The 16,398-nt window shown below is 37.9% G+C and overlaps 1 protein-coding gene across 1 annotated transcript in view; it reads left to right on the top strand.

Moving 5' to 3' along the window:
- ADGRD1 (adhesion G protein-coupled receptor D1) overlaps positions 1 to 16,398 on the top strand; it is a 919,695-nt gene that overhangs the window by 83,145 nt on the left and 820,152 nt on the right. The window contains exons 6-8 of the mRNA XM_056533246.1: positions 11,416 to 11,538; positions 13,704 to 13,949; positions 15,629 to 15,883. Coding sequence (XP_056389221.1) covers positions 11,416 to 11,538; positions 13,704 to 13,949; positions 15,629 to 15,883 — 624 coding nt within the window. The remainder of the gene's footprint in view (positions 1 to 11,415; positions 11,539 to 13,703; positions 13,950 to 15,628; positions 15,884 to 16,398) is intronic.

Raw genomic sequence — 16,398 nt, 5'->3', positions numbered from 1 at the left:
CTGTGACGTCACGATCACCGGCCCCGTCATCAGACCTGGAGCGGATGTTCGCTGGGTACTGCGTGCGAGATCGAGGGGGTCCCCAGCGGTGGGACCCAGCGCGATCAGGCAACTTACCCCATATCCTTTAGATAAGGGATAAGTTGTCAGCACGGTAGTGCCCATTTAAGAGACCAAACTCCAACCAGAAATACCCAGTTCACAAAAGGATAGTTTGGCAGGTATGTACTAAAATCACCTTATGGTGGATAACCTCTTTAAGATTAATTATCAGGCTTGTTAAAGTAAATCAGTCTAGTTTACAAAGTAAAGGGGTTTATATGGTTGAGAAATGTACAGAATTAATAAATAGGAATGCCTAATATTTTAGACCTTTATCAAAAAGCATGTGTTCCTAATATATGTAGCATGAGTAACAGGTATATAATGTATTGTAAACTGTGAGAGCCCTCTTAAAGTTTGTAGACATATATCCATTAACAGACGAATAGTGCATTCCCAGTGTAAATTAGAAGAGGTTCTCACTTATTGGAATATTTGGCGAAATTTATCAAAACCTGTGCAGAGGAGAAGTTGACCCGTTGCCCATAGCAACCAACCAGATCGCTTCTTTCATTTTTAAAAAGGCCTCTGAAAAATAGTGGTCCACTTTTCCTCTGCACAGGTTTTGATAAATCTTCCCCATTGTCATTATATGGAGACAGATTAACTATCAATCTGCGAGGTGATGGAAGTAATATGCAGCACAGAGTAAGTAAGAAGGATTCAGGAAATTGTAAAAGGGATTCCATATTTGTCTTTAAAAATATACACAAACACTAGAGGTAGACCATAGATTTCTAATTTTTTTTAAATCTTTTGGCACGTCATAAGTGTTTGATCAGTGGAGTTTCGAGTGTAGAGACCCTGATCTCTCTTCCAGTGTTTTTGATCGGTTTCTCTCAACTTTTCTTAGAGCATGAGAGTATGGATTACGTACAAGAGTCAATTACAAACAAAGGCCCAAAATATAATTAACAGGGATCTGAGTAACTGCATCCAAACCAAAACGTATAGCATGTTGCCGTGGCATGTCAAAAAGCTTTTAAAGGGAACCAGTCATCACTTTCATGCCGCCTGAACCATGAGTTATTGGATTGATCCTCAGTCCTTCTAGATAGGCTCCCTTTAAAAATAAGCATACTCCATCAAGTGATGTCTACCCAGGTGGTGTATCAGCTGGTCATACTTAAGTAGAACATACTATCTTCTCCATTCTAACTCTACGGTTGATACTCAGGAGGCATCCTTCAGTATCTTCATTTAGCTGCAATGGACAATAGTAACTGACTTAATTGGAAGACACAGAGGAGGAGATTTATCAAAACCTGTTCAGAGGAAAAGTTGCCCAGTTGCCCATAGCAACCAATCAGATCGCTTCTTTAATTTTTTTAACAAGGCCTCTGCAAAATGAAAGAAGAAATCTGATTGGTTGCTTTGGACAACTGGACAAATTTTCATTTGCACAGGTTTTGATAAATCTCCCCCAAAATCCTTGCCCTTATCTGTGAATTCAAGTTCCTGTGTCGGTGTAATATTGCATTAACATTAGCAAGGAACAAAATATTGTTCTCCTAAATTCTTTCCTTTAACCAAACAGTCAGCGATGCTTGTATACATCATCTGGTATTGGTCTGTAAAGATTCAGAGTTCTTTATAGATAGATAACACATCTCTGCCTAACCTTACATAGCCTGAGAAAACATTGCATTTACAGAGCATCTAATATTAACTTTAGGACACTGACGGTACTAACAGTTGACAAGCTCAGATTCTCCTGATCAAAGGTGATGAAACCCAGGCTGTCATTTCTAAGCCAAGATGTCACTGCACACTGCTTAGCATCATCGTAATACAGAGACATGTAAGCTAATGGGTTTATGTCCTTCAGTCTGGTCAACCTTAAAGGGGTTATCCAGTAGATTGTAAAAAGTAATATCTTGCCAGGGGACCGGGAAAAAAAACTATACTTCCCTGCTGGTTGCCCACAGCTCCTGTTCTTCTCCATTTGGTCCCTCATTCTTCTGTCTTCCAAGGCGAGCATGCATTGCAGGACTTCTCAGTCAATCAATAGTCGAGAAGGGACACCACTGGGGCCAGTGATTGGCTGAGCTAGTAGGTCTTGCAATGAGTGCTTGTCTCAGAAGCAGGAAGAAGACAGAACATATAAGAGTTTTTTTCCTGACACAGCAGGATAAACATTTTTTGCAAAAAAACTGGATAACTCCTTTAATTTCTCTAATATTACAATTGCACAATGCTGAAAACACCTTATAGAGATTTCTAAAATAGGAGCTCTGCAGTGTTTGGAGTGAGATAGAATTAGTTTCAAGTGAATAATAGAATGCACCTGATCCTGATCGGCACTGTTTTTGGAGAAAATAAAAAACAAACATTTTCTAGTCCTGAAAACAAAGACTACAAAAGGCTTGTTTTTGTAGGACCAGTTTAACCCCAGACAGTTCTTGCCTCGAAGCTGAAGCAATATTTTTCAAGTCTGACATGATTAACTCTATGTGGTAATAACTTTATAAAGTATTCACCGATGCAACTTATTCTGATAAGGTTTTCTTCATGATATATTCTAAGTTATGATAGTGGTTCCTTTTGGTTGATACATTCAGTGTTTTTTGTGAAAAATTTCAAATCTCTGCGTGTATAAAAGATAGTCATGCCACAAAAATGAGTTATTAATTCAGATTTACAATATATCTATATTATGTTGGCATAATTTCTTAAACATGCTTTTATCGTTTTTGGATATCGCCGTATTTATCGGCGTATAACACGCACTCCCATTTTAACAGGGAAATTTAAGTAAAAAAAATAAAATGTAAAATAGATGACTTGAACTAAATGCCAAATCATTTCCCCCAACTTTGTTTTCTTCTGCACCTCAGTTTGGTTCTGTCCCCTTTAATGCCACATCATTCCTCCCCTTTTATCAGTCCCTGTGCCATGATCTATTTATACCCAGGACTGTATCTATAACAAGGGGGCATCCTCTATATCTAGAGGAAAGAAGGTTTCTACACCAGCACAGACAGGGGTTCTTTACTGTAAGAGCAGTGAGACTATGGAATTCCCTGCCTGAGGAGATGGTCATGGTTAACGCGGTAAACAATTTAAAAGGGGTCTGGATGCAATTTTGGAGAATAATAACATTACAGGTTATGGATTCTAGATCTATAGGGACAGAAGGTTGATCCAGGGATCTATTCTGATATTTGGAGTCGGAAGGAATTTTTACCTCTAGTATGACGGTTTTTGCCTTCCTCTGGATCAACTCAGTAGGGACTCATTAGGGATATAGGTGGAACTTGATGGACTCTGGTCTTTTTTCAACCTTATGAACTATGTTAATATATATATATATATATATATATATATATATATATATATATATATACCGTATTTATCGGCGTATAACACGCACTTTTTAGGCTAAAATTTTTAGCCTAAAGTCTGTGTGCGTGTTATACGCCGATACACCCCAGGAAAGGCAGGGGGAGAGAGGCCGTCGCTGCCCGCTTCTCTCCCCCTGCCTTTCCTGGGGTCTAGAGCGTTGCTGTCGGCCCTTTTCACCCCCTGGTTATCGGCACCGCTGCCCGTTCTGTCCCCCTGACTCCTGCCAGGGAGAGAGAAGCGGCGCCGACAGCCAGGGGGAGAGAAGGGGCAGCGGCACCCATTGCCGGCGCCGCTGCCCCGTTGCCTCCCCCCATCCCCGGTGGCATAATTACCTGAGTCCGGTCCGCGCTGCTCCACTGCTCCAGGCCTCCGTCGTGCGTCCCCGGCGTCATTGCTATGCGCTGAACGGCGCGGCGCATGACGTCAGTGCGCCGCGCCGCGCATAGCAACGACCGGTAATTATGCCACCCGGGATGGGGGGAGGCAACGGGGCAGCGGCGCCGGCAATGGGTGCCGCTGCCCCTTCTCTCCCCCTGGCTGTCGGCGCCGCTTCTCTCTCCCTGGCTATCGGCGCCGGCACCGATAGTCAGGGGGACAGAACGGGCAGCGGCGCCGATAACCAGGGGGTGAGAAGGGCCGACAGCAGCGCTCTAGACCCCAGGAAAGGCAGGGGGAGAGAAGCGGACAGCGACGGTCTCTCTCCCCCTGCCTTTCCTGGGGGTATATCGGGGTATACACGCGCACACAAGCACCCTCATTTTTTCATGGATATTTGGGTAAAAACCTTTTTTTACCCAAATATCCGTGGTAAAATGAGGGTGCGTGTTATAGGCCGGTGCGTGGTATACCCCGATAAATACGGTATATATAGATATAGTAGCAGCTAGCATCTGCTATGTAGGAATATGGTAAGAAATAAGTTTAAAAGAAATGGTATCTGATTAAAAATTATATATATTTACAAACATCATCTGTTCATTAAGTAGTTAAAAATGTAAAGCATAAAATAGAAATCATTTGACGCTGTAGTCAAAAGATGTTTGTTTTTATTCAAGTAATGCTTTGTTGTGACATTTGAAGACAGGCAGTGTGGATATTAAACAGCACACATCAGCCATGACAACTGAGAACAGAGTCAAATATTTATTTTCTGGACAGAAAAGTCATCACAACTTCTCTAGACATGATTACCAGCAGTAACGGAGGATCGGCTGAACTTCACTCATCTTGAGTGATGTTCAACACATTCACATAACAGACTTTCTTAGTAGATGCTTAACAGTTTGTGGGCAACTTAGCTTCACTCTCTAACAATTTGGGGATGATATCCTCTTCTGTTAATTCCAGGATATAAGTTAGTGTAATGTCTGTATATTTCTGTTTTGTATTTTCTGCTTTGAGTCCTGTACAGACATTAGGTTTGTTTCTGAACAGTTTCTGTGTTAATTCTCCCTTGGTTGGGAAGAGTTAAACTTCCTGATTTCAACACTGGGAGGATATATAAGGCCTCTTCAGGTGCTGTTCTTTGCTGGTTATTAGACCTGTACTCTGACCATTAGTTTTAACCATGGTTATCTGTCCTGTTTGAGATATAGACCAAAATTTATGATTGTCTTTAGACTGTTTTTTGTGTCTACAAAAGGCGCAAGCAGGGTTTGTTCGCGCCTTTTTTGCGCCTTTTGGTTTACACATTTCTGCCGATTTTGAGTAGCAATCCACTGATTTTTGCAGTACACATGATATGGAAGTTTTTTTTTTTTTTAACTGTGCCTTCTTGTGAAATGGCACAAAAAAAGGTGCAAAGCCACTGAAAAGTCTCTAAAACTACACCAGCCCAGACTTAACTTAGCTTTTTGGTGTATGTGAAGAGAGAATTTTCTGAAAATGTGTACCTGCACAACATTTATCAAATGCTCTCTGTGACCATTTAATAAATTTGGTGCTCCTACACATTATCAGCACACAAAGAAGAAAGGTGAAGAAAATTGCTTCACTTATACCTACAATGATAAATGCCGGCCATAGATTTTAGCTTACCTTGCTTTAGTACTTTTGTCGGGTTTTAGTATTCATGTATTGTTCGTTATGCATATGCTTTGTGTTTCCTTAGTCTGTATTCACAATGTGCATTTGGTCAGTCCTGTTTTGACCTTGTTTGATCCTGAATCTCCTAGGATATAATTTTTTTCTGAGCCTTGAGCTAATCCGTCTATCTAGGAGTGAATTAGTCTAGTAAGTGAGTCCAGTGTGAACAGTGCTTTTGATTTCCTGACCTGTTAGTATGCTATTTCCTACCTTATTTGAATTTATATATCTGTTTGTTGGTTACTGTATTCAAGTTATGTCCCTAACTTGTTCCCCTGACTTTGTACAGTTCCGTTTGTTTTATTTGACTTGTATGCCCATGCATTTTAGCGCAGGAAGAGACTTTGTACAGTTCCGTTTGTTTTATATGACTTGTATGCCCATGCATTTTAGCGCAGGAAGAGACCAGTTCCAAGTTGTCGATCCATCCTTTGGAGTTGATGGGCAGTTAGGCAGGGAGAGTGGTTTTTAGGGACAGCTTAGAGCTCACTTCTCCCTGCCCCCCGTGCATGACAGTTTGCTTGTTCATTTTTTTCTTATCTTATCTGTATCTGTAAAGTAAATAAAGATGTACTTATATATATATATATATATATATATATATATATATATATATATATATATATAAATTCCAGCAATAAATCCAACAGCACTCACGGGTTCAAGTAAAAAACACAACGGTGTTTATTTAAACCATGTTCAGATGCAACGTTTCAGTGATATCCACCACCTTTTTCAAGCATGCTTGAAAAAGGTGGTGGATATCACTGAAACGTTGCATCTGAACATGGTTTAAAGAAACACCGTTGTGTTTTTTACTTGAACCCGTGAGTGCTGTTGGATTTATTGCTGGAATTTATGGATGTGGTCTGCGACTGGGACCACGTTTCTTTTCTAATGCACCCGGATTACTATCTCGAGACTTACAGTGGTTGTGCTGTCCTCCGCCATTTGGAAATATATATATATATATATATATATATATATATATATATATATATTTAGGGATAGAAAATGTGCTTAGTAATTTTTTTCTGTATCTGTTTCTGGACAGATATAGTATTGAGAGTTTGATAAAAATTAATTACACATAATTGTATTAAAAAAGTTTTAAAATAATAAATTACAGAAGTAGTAACCATGCTAATACAACAAAAAAGGTTGTGCATGACTTGGCCTAATAGAACATATACATTTCCAAACGGAAAGAAGGTAGAAAGAAATATTCCTGTAGACACGCTATGTCAAGTATGAATACTCAAGAGTAAGGCTATAAGAAGTAAAATAGAAATTATGAAAAAAAAAATGGGATATACAGGGAGAGGGATCAGTCCGCAAGTGGTTGAGAATATGGGGAGCTAGCTGTGGGCATCTATCAATGAGGTTGCATGAATTCACAAAAGGTTCAACACTTCAAAATATCCAAAATCTGATGGATATTTCTGTCTCTGACTCTGGCCTAGGTAATGATCTGAGCCATACAGACAGCTCCCTCCAGCATATCCCAACACTAAGAACATGGGGGAAGCACTCACCTAGAAATTATAGGTTACAGACCACTGGATCAGCACCAATGTCTGAGAATGCTGAAGCTTCATAATTAAAATTTTTTTTTATTGAGTCTTAAAACATCACATTTTAAAACAAAAGAAAATAATTATGTCCCTGCACAAGGGCTGGATATGTACAGTATACACAGTAATCATCTCAACAGCTGCATCACGATATTCTATTCTGATTCAATATTTCTTTAAGGATGTTAATATGGATACATCAAAATGTCAAAAGATAAGTACACCAGAAACAGGTCATGTACAAAGACAGCACTTCTGTGTCCCACAATGAAAGGGTCTCGAGCATGTAGGTAAAATATTAAACAGAAACACTCATTGGGGGACATTTTTTCAAAACCTGTGAAGAGGAAAAGTTGACCAGTTGCCCATACCAACCAATCAAATTGCTTCTTTTATTTTCCAGAGGCCTTTTCAAAAAAGAAAGAAGCAGTCTGATTGGTTGCTATGGGCAACTGGTCAACTTTTCCTCTCTTTAGGTTTTGATAAATATCCCCCATAGTCCTTTAATTTCTTGAATGTGGAATGTTTACTACAATCAGTCAATTATACTCCCACCATTCTAGACCTTCATCGGATAAACCATAGCTCAATAAGAGGAAACGGTTGCCAAAGTAACTATGATCTAAATCACTGAGGGAACTGGGAGATACAACAAAGGGGAAATCATAAAATACTGACCCACAGGACAGTATTTCATATGTTTTTTATATAACTTTCAAAACTTAAACTGACAGCTTTATGAGTTATATGCACATTCCTACAGAACACTTCTGCTTTTATTTGGCATGGAGCACAGACACGATTGCCACACAATTAATGAAGTCATGTAACTTGACATATTTTAGTCAGTTTTATGTTTGTTACAACAAAACTTCTTAAACATGATCTAGCTTGGGTACCAAGAGTTATTCAGACAACATACAACAACAATATTTGGGCATTTTACGGCAATGTTATTTATGCAATTTTTCTATATTATCTAGGTACTATATGGTACACCATAAGTGGGTGCATCAAAATAAGATACTGGCAATATCGGACTTAGGGGCCAACCCTGTTTACAGTTTTTAATGACTTCTGGTGCAGTGTTTAGTTGATTACCATTGGGGCAGTGGGTACAGTTGCATTGAGCTCTATCCATGCAGGATGGTGCAATGTTTCTTCATCTACGGTGAAGTTATTATCAGTGGCACACTCATACAGGGGGGATCAAAAGTTTGGGCACCCCAGGTAAACATTTGTATTAATGTGCATAAAGAAGCCGAGGAAAGATGGAAAAATCTCCAAAAGGCATCAAATTACAGATTAGACATTCTTATAATATGTCAACAAAAGTTAGATTTTATTTCCATCATTTACACTTTCAAAATAAAAGAAAACCAAAAAAATATGGTGTCTGCAAAAGTTTTGGCACCCTGCATAATTTATAGAATGCACTGCCCCCTTTGCGAAGCTGAGACCTGCCAATGTCATGGATTGTTCTCAATCATCATTTGGGAAGACCAGGTGATGTCAATCTCAAAGGTTTTAAATGCCCAGACTCATCTGACCATGCCCCAACAATCAGCACCATGGGTTCTTCTAAGCAGTTGTCTAGAAATCTGAAACTGAAAATAGTTGACGCTCACAAAGCTGGAGAAGGCTATAAGAAGATAGCAAAATGTTTTCAGATGTCAATATTCTCTGTTCGGAATGTAATTAAGAAATGGCAATCATCAGGAACAGTGGAAGTTAAAGCAAGATCTGGAAGACCAAGAAAAATATCAGACAGAACAGCTCGCAGGATTGTGAAAAAAACAATTCAAAACCCACGTTTGACTGCACAATCTCTCCAGAAAGATCTGGCAGACACTGGAGTTGTGGTACACTATTCCACTATGAAGAGATACTTGTACAAATATGGTCTTCATGGAAGAGTCATCAGAAAAAAACCTCTTCTACGTCCTCACCACAAAAATCAGCATTTGAACTTTGCAAATGAACATATAGACAAGCCTGATGCATTTTGGAAACAAGTTCTGTGGACCGATGAGGTTAAAATGTAACTTTTTGGCCGGAATGAGCAAAGGTACGTTTGGAGAAGAAGGGGAACAGAGTTTTATGAAAAGAACCTCTGTTCAACTAAGGATGGAGGTGGAACATCTCACGAGTAGAAGGAAAATGGATTCAATAACATTTCTGCAAATTTTGGATGCTAACTTAATGCCATCTGTGAAAAAGCTGAAGTTAAAGAGAGGATGGCTTCTACAAATGGATAATGATCCTAAACACACCTCAAAATCACGGGGGATTACATCAAGAGGCGTAAACTAAAGGTTTTGCCATGGCCTTCACAATCTCCTGACCTCAACATAATTGAAAATCTATGGATAGACCTTAAAAGAGCAGTGAGTGACAGACATCTCAGAAATCTCAAAGAACTGGAAGATTTTTGTAAGGAAGAATGGGCAAAGATACCTCAAACAAGAATTGAAAGACTGTCTAGCTACAAAAAGCGTTTACAAGCTGTGATACTTGCTAAAGGGGACAGTACAAGATTTTAACTCTGCAGGGTGCCCAAACTTTTGCAGATACCATTTTTTTGTTTTCTGTTATTTTGAAAGTGTAAATGATGGAAATAAAATCGAACTTTTGTTGACATATAAGAATGTCTAATCTGTAATTTGATGCCTTTTGGAGATTTTTCCATCTTTCCTTGGCTTCTTTATGCAAATTAATACAAATTTTTACCTGGGATGCCCAAACTTTTGATCCCCCCTGTATGAAGGAGAGTATACAATGTTATAAAAATTATGGCCCAAAGCCTCTGGATAGGTCATCAATATTGGACAAGTGGCCACAATGCTCACACAAGCACTTTAGCCTCTTCAATGTAAACAGTACTCATATTTGCAACATTATACTATTATTACAAGGTAGTTCAGTATTTCCTTGCATGGAAAAGAACTGCAGTACTTTGCATCACATCTGCTACTAACAGTACAGTGATGCAGGTACAAATGCTGGTAAAAACAGAAGAGCCTGTGGCCCTTGCATGAAGGGGGTCGGAGGTCAGACCCCATCTGATCTAATATTGATGACCCAATGACTCAATGACATGTGGTCATTGGTCACCTTCATAGAAAGAATGTGGCATTTAACAGTTAACCAGGAAATCATGGACAGATAATATTTAAACTAGAAAAATTTGGAAATCATAATAAAACCCAAATTCATAAATTATTGTTTATAAGTGACCATGACTACAGCCCATAATACTGATATAAATATATTATCACATTCATGTTTGAAGCCCCATAATGTAGTCCTGGATCTTAGACAAACACTAATTTACATTAATGTGATGCGTTAAATAATCATTTTCATTGAAGCATCCTTGTTCTAGCTGTTAAATCTCAATTTCCTTCACTTTCTTTGCGCTGTACACCAGTCATAGAGAAATATATAATTGTATAGGTAGAGGTATAACGTAAAGTTCTGCTAAATCTGTATCAGGATTCCCCACCCATAGTATGACATTTATACTTCTGGTTTCTAAGGTGGCAAAGAGGAATTCTGGCCAGGCATTGTAACTTGGGTTAAACTACTATCTCTGCACCCTGTTTACTATGCACTATATGCACCTTTTACTAGCAAAATACTAAAGCAGGTTCTAGAGGTTATTAACTAAATATTAACATAAAATAGAAGTAATTGTATTAAATTATTTAATTGAAAAAAATTGTCTCTATTGTATTTAGATAATAAGTTTCGGGAGAATGTCCTTTTCATATGTAGCAACCTGCATGTAAATCATTTTTCCTAAAATTGAAAGAATGTTCAATTTGATTTCACAAATAGATTACACAAATAATTTGCATGCGATGAAGAGTCTCTTCTAAACATCTACAGCTACAAACAAACAGCATAATAGGAAACGGATATTAGAAATGCCGAAGGTGCAGTATTTGCATTTACACATCCTGAAGGGAGAACAGATGGATGGATTTATTGGCAAACAGATAAAAAAAAGTCAATAAATATGGATGAATGTGATTGCACTACACATGTGAAGCGCACCAGATCTTGTTGCTGTTTAGATCTGCAGACTTGTGTAATGTCTTACTCTATGTACGGTAGTAAAGAAATTATTAGTATATTGTACTTTATTGGTGTAGTGAGAGGAATAATGAGTATTTTATGTGTTTACAAATGTCTGTGTATGCTGTGTTAGTGCACCTGTATGATACATTACAGCACGATACCTGGCAGGGCATATATTGTGATATTTGGATGCAGGGATGACTAGATGTGTCTACTTTCTCCTTAGATATTGTAGAAGGCACGGTCAATCATGGCATTGTCCTCAATGAGCTGAGAGGAGTTACTTTGCTATACTTCGGAAGTTCTAAGAACTCTTGTATTAGTGATCCAAGTATATGTGGGCCTGAAGGTTAGTGCTTTGATCTTTTCGACATATGTATTATTTTTGTCCATTTAAATTCAACAAGTAAAGATTTAACTCGGTCTTGTAATGCAGATTTTACTTTCCTATCTCATGAGATTGCTAAATCTTATGTAAATAGGGTTCAATTATTATATAATAAAAATGTTTTACTGACATTGTTTTTTTTTAAATGTGTATGCTGCACATGAAAACTTACTTACATTCTTACATTTTCATTTATAACAGTATTCATACATACGTTATAAAGTTGTATGCTACTTTTGTTTTCTACATGATGAGGGAGATTTATCAAAACCTGTCCAGAGGAAAAGTTGCTAAGTTGCCCGTGGCAACCAATCAGATCACTTTTTTTATTTTGCTGAGACCTTGTTAAAAATGAAAGAAGCGATCTGATTGGTTGCTATGGGCAACTCAGCAACTTTTCCTCTGGACAGGTTTTGATAAATCTCCCCGGATCTGTGCTTCATTCCTTGAAACTTTAATACTCTTCTTTAAAGTAAATTTGTTTGTCAGTCAGTTAGTATAAACACATTTAAAAACTGAAAACCCATCCAGAACTATTTTCTGCTCACAGATGGCTGCATCAGTGTAAGGGTGCTGTCACACACAGTAGTTTATGTTTGGCGATCCGGCCCCGATGTTGTAGAAAACTGTGGGAGAAAAACTCATGATTAAATTGATCCGATTCATTTGAATAAGACAGTTTATATTTATCCGATGCCTCAATTGGGGCTCTGGATTGCGAATTGTCCAAATGGAAAAATGCATCTTGCAGCAATACCTGGGCACAGGACCATACACAACTAATGTATATTCTCTAGACATATGTGATACTGCCCTAATAAATCCGTTGTGAGCGAAACACACCAGCATCAAAAAGCGTCCTAATGCCTATGCTGGATTCCAGTCTGGTGTCTATATTTTGATCCACTGTATAACCTCTGGCAAAAACTATTTATTTGTGAATACATTTCAGATATGACACAAAGTAATGTTTGTTTAATACATATCTGTGAATCCAGCTCTTCAGTGACAGAATAAGTGACCAATACCTCTGTTGGTGTTTCTAGCTCTCTCCTCCCATGTCCTTCTCCATAGACTTCTATAGATGGTATAACCTAGTCTCTCGGTAAAGCTAAAGTCCATCTTTTCTTTGTACAGGCTCTTTTTTAGTAATTCATGAGTATTTGAGCAGAGAAGAAGGAAGGGAGCCTGATAACTCAAAAAGGAAGCATTTTCTCTAATAAGATATATCACAGTTTATTATATTCACATGGACTGTTGATTTATACACAATTTGTTGCAATAATAATCACACTTTAATACCTGAATATACTGTGCTCATGAAACATCCCTCAAACAAATAAAAGGGAATTATTTTAATGATTGGCTTAGGTCCTAGGTTGAAATATAAAAAATCAGCTGCAATTACTCTGTATGTTCTCCTTATGTTTGTTAGGGTTTCCTCCAATAACCTGCTACAGCCCCAAAATACAGAGGGTTAATTGACTTTCAGTGAAATTGACATAATTGTGTCTGAAATAGGGAAATTTGTTTGGGGTTAAGATACTAATGTGCCAAATATGTCAACTCTATATGAATAACAGATAATAAAATAAAGAAGGGGACGTGGCACTCTCTGTAGCATCACACCGTCTTCAATCATCTGAACAGTATTGGGTGCCAGGAGTAAAAACCCTCAATCTGATATTCATTGGTCATCAGTATTAAATTCTTAGGAAACATCTTTAATGTAAAGCAATCACATTTTTTTTGAGTATATATTTAAATGGCAACAAAATTCCGATTTTTGTCCTCTTACAAATTGGGTTTGCATCACCAGTCATGTGTCTTCTCCACATATTAAAGGGACTGTACAAGATTTAAAAAAAACATGGCCGCTTTCTTCCAGAAACAGTGCCAGGTGTGCCCACAAGTTGTGACAGATAATGCAGCTCAGCTATAGTGAATGAGGCTAAGCTTTAATATTACACACAATCTGAGAACCTGTGTGTGGAACTGTTTGGAACTGGAAAAAAGCAGCCATGTTTTTCTAACCTTGTATAACCCATTCAAAATGGTACAGTTTTGCTATAGTTAGCATCATTTGTATGTGTGGTATAAATCTTACTTTTTCCCTTCAAAACTAGGTGTCTCGTTCTCATTCTTTTGGAAAATTCAGGACCAACAACAAAAGAAACAACGAGCTAGCTATAGCCTCAATACTCAACATACATCTTCTCAAAACAGAGCCAATAAAGCCCGACAAGCACAGGCTTTTGGGAAAAAAGTAACTTCTCATGGATTTGAAATCTATTCAGATGAGCATGATGGTTATGTGGAAGTTTACACTCGTGGTAACTCAAAGGTGTGGAAAGCAAGCATTAAAGCCCCAGGTACCTATCCTCAGTCTTATACTAGATTCTAAATTGAAAGCTGGTTACCAATGACTAAACCTTATTTGCTATGATGCAAATAAACGATTCCCCTGAACTACAGTTGAGGAATTTAATTTATCGATAGAAAAACATTTCTAGCACTTTGCTAACCTTATTTAAGTTGTGAAAGCTGTTCACCATTCAAAGTTTTCCATGCAAATCCAGTATACAAATTCCACTATTGTTTGTAAAGGGGAATCCATAGTTTAGACCAAATATACGAATTGAATAATTTATGGTCAGCGGTAGTTATGTAGGAAATAGTAATAAATTGTTAACAGTTGCAGTATGCACAAGGGCACGCTAATATTTGCCCCAAGAGAGGAAGTCCTACCCTGGTCATTTACTATAATGTGTAGTGAAGTCATCCCACACAGTACATGTGTTTTAGATATCTATATATATATATATATATATATATAAATATATATATATATATATATATATATATATAACTTTATTACATGGATATATTTATTAACTTCTGAGATATTTTAAAGTTACACGCAATTCATGCCATCCTATTCATAGTAATTGTGAATGTTCATAAACCAGAGCAATTTCCAAGTCTGTAAATAGTACTGTAGTCTCTTTATTACTCTGAAAGACCTGACATTTACAAAAAGGGAAAAAAATGACGTAAACTGACATTCCTGAATCAAAGCTAAAGGACTAGAATTGGACATTGCATATGAGGGTATTCTAGTTTTTATATATGTTTTTTCTTTGCTAGATCATAGACTGTTCTTTTATAGCTTTGTTTACAATTTTGCTCACATACCATGTGGTAACATCTGTCTAAAGAGATTATATGGCTGGATAAGTGCTATGTAATGAATCTATAGGAAAAATTAAAAGCATAAAAAAAGCATAAAAAATATATGTAAAAGCTGTCTGTATTAAAAACAACAACAAGACTTTAATTACTTCCTGTGCTCCTCTGGTGCCTCCGGTGTCCCGCCTTAATTAGCGATTGACTGAGCGACAATGTGACATACTGGGCCTCATTACCAGGATGAAAATGTCATATTGCCAATCACTGGCTAAGGTGGGACACCGCTGTGGCCAGTTATTTGCTGAGCTGCACTGTGTGGCATTAGGCTGTATTGTGTGGCATCGACTCCCGACACGGGGAAGAGGTCAGAAGCAGCGATACTAGAGGCACAAGTGGAGCATATGAGGTGAGTAAAAGTTTGTTTTCTTAATGTAGGCAGCCTGGGCATATTATTGAAATTATGCTTTTTACCGCAAAACTCCCTTAAAAGGACCAGACATGACTTCAGTCATATGGGCCACTGCACATGTCATGTGACTCCCTGGTTGTCAGATAGCACTGTTCAGGTATTGAGGGCTCTATATATAGCATACCAAAATGCATGAGGTGTTATGAGATATAAAGCAACAGCTTTACATGCAGTCTTATAAAAAACAAAAATAACAAATTGTGATATCTTGAGTTGTGACTCAGCACTGCTAATAAATTCTGGTTTTCTACACATTTATCAGTCTTCTGAATATTTCTTGCCTGTGTTATATCATAGGTGCCAATGCATGTATCGGTTGTTGCACCTATAGTGTTTCATGTTTGAATTTTTAACATTCCTAAAGTGTTTTTCTCTTTTTCCTTTGTCTTCAAGGTCCCTATTGGACACATGTCCTGTTTACCTGGACTTCCAGTGAAGGCCTGAAGGTTTATGTCAATGGCACGTTCAATGCCAGTGATTCCCGAGGTCAGGTTTCCCAAAGTTATGGGGATAGTAATGACAGCTTAGTTGTGGGAACAAACAGTGATGCTTCGAAACAGTATGTGAATGGCGTGTTTGATGAGTTCATCATATGGGAAAGAGCGCTCAACCCAATTGAGATCCAACACTATTTTTCAGCTGCCACTGGTATGTTATTTTGGTAAGCAACATCAATGTATGTCGCTTCTTGATTACATGTATATTCATACATTCAATTACTTACGTTAACATAGACCTCACATCTGACATTGCTTACAAGAAGTATTAACTGACGCAACTACATTTAGATGAAGATTGTTTATAAGACATTATTTATAATTGATCTGACTGGGAAATTGTAATAACATGAAAATTAGATATCCTTCATTTACAACATTTGATTACATGAGATTGTTTATTTTTAACAATCATTAAAATATATGAATTATTCCCATCGTAGAATGTAATGGCATAATTGTAGGATATAATGACAGAAAGGGAGTATGAAGCCCTCCTAAGAGTTGAGTCTTCACCATACACATTGCAGATCAGAGGTAACAGCCAGGATCAGAGGTAGCTCTGCTTGCTATAGTTCCACCTCCTGTAACCCACAGTCAGTAGCAGCTGTGGCACCTAGGTGGTTAGACACTAGTAGACACAAGAAAAAAATAGCTCACCTTGCA

This window comes from Hyla sarda, chromosome 1 (assembly GCF_029499605.1).
Source record: "Hyla sarda isolate aHylSar1 chromosome 1, aHylSar1.hap1, whole genome shotgun sequence".
NCBI classification, from domain to species: Eukaryota; Metazoa; Chordata; class Amphibia; order Anura; family Hylidae; genus Hyla; species Hyla sarda.
The sequence above is the reverse complement of the archived record's forward strand: the minus strand, read 5'-3'. Positions and strand labels throughout refer to the sequence as shown.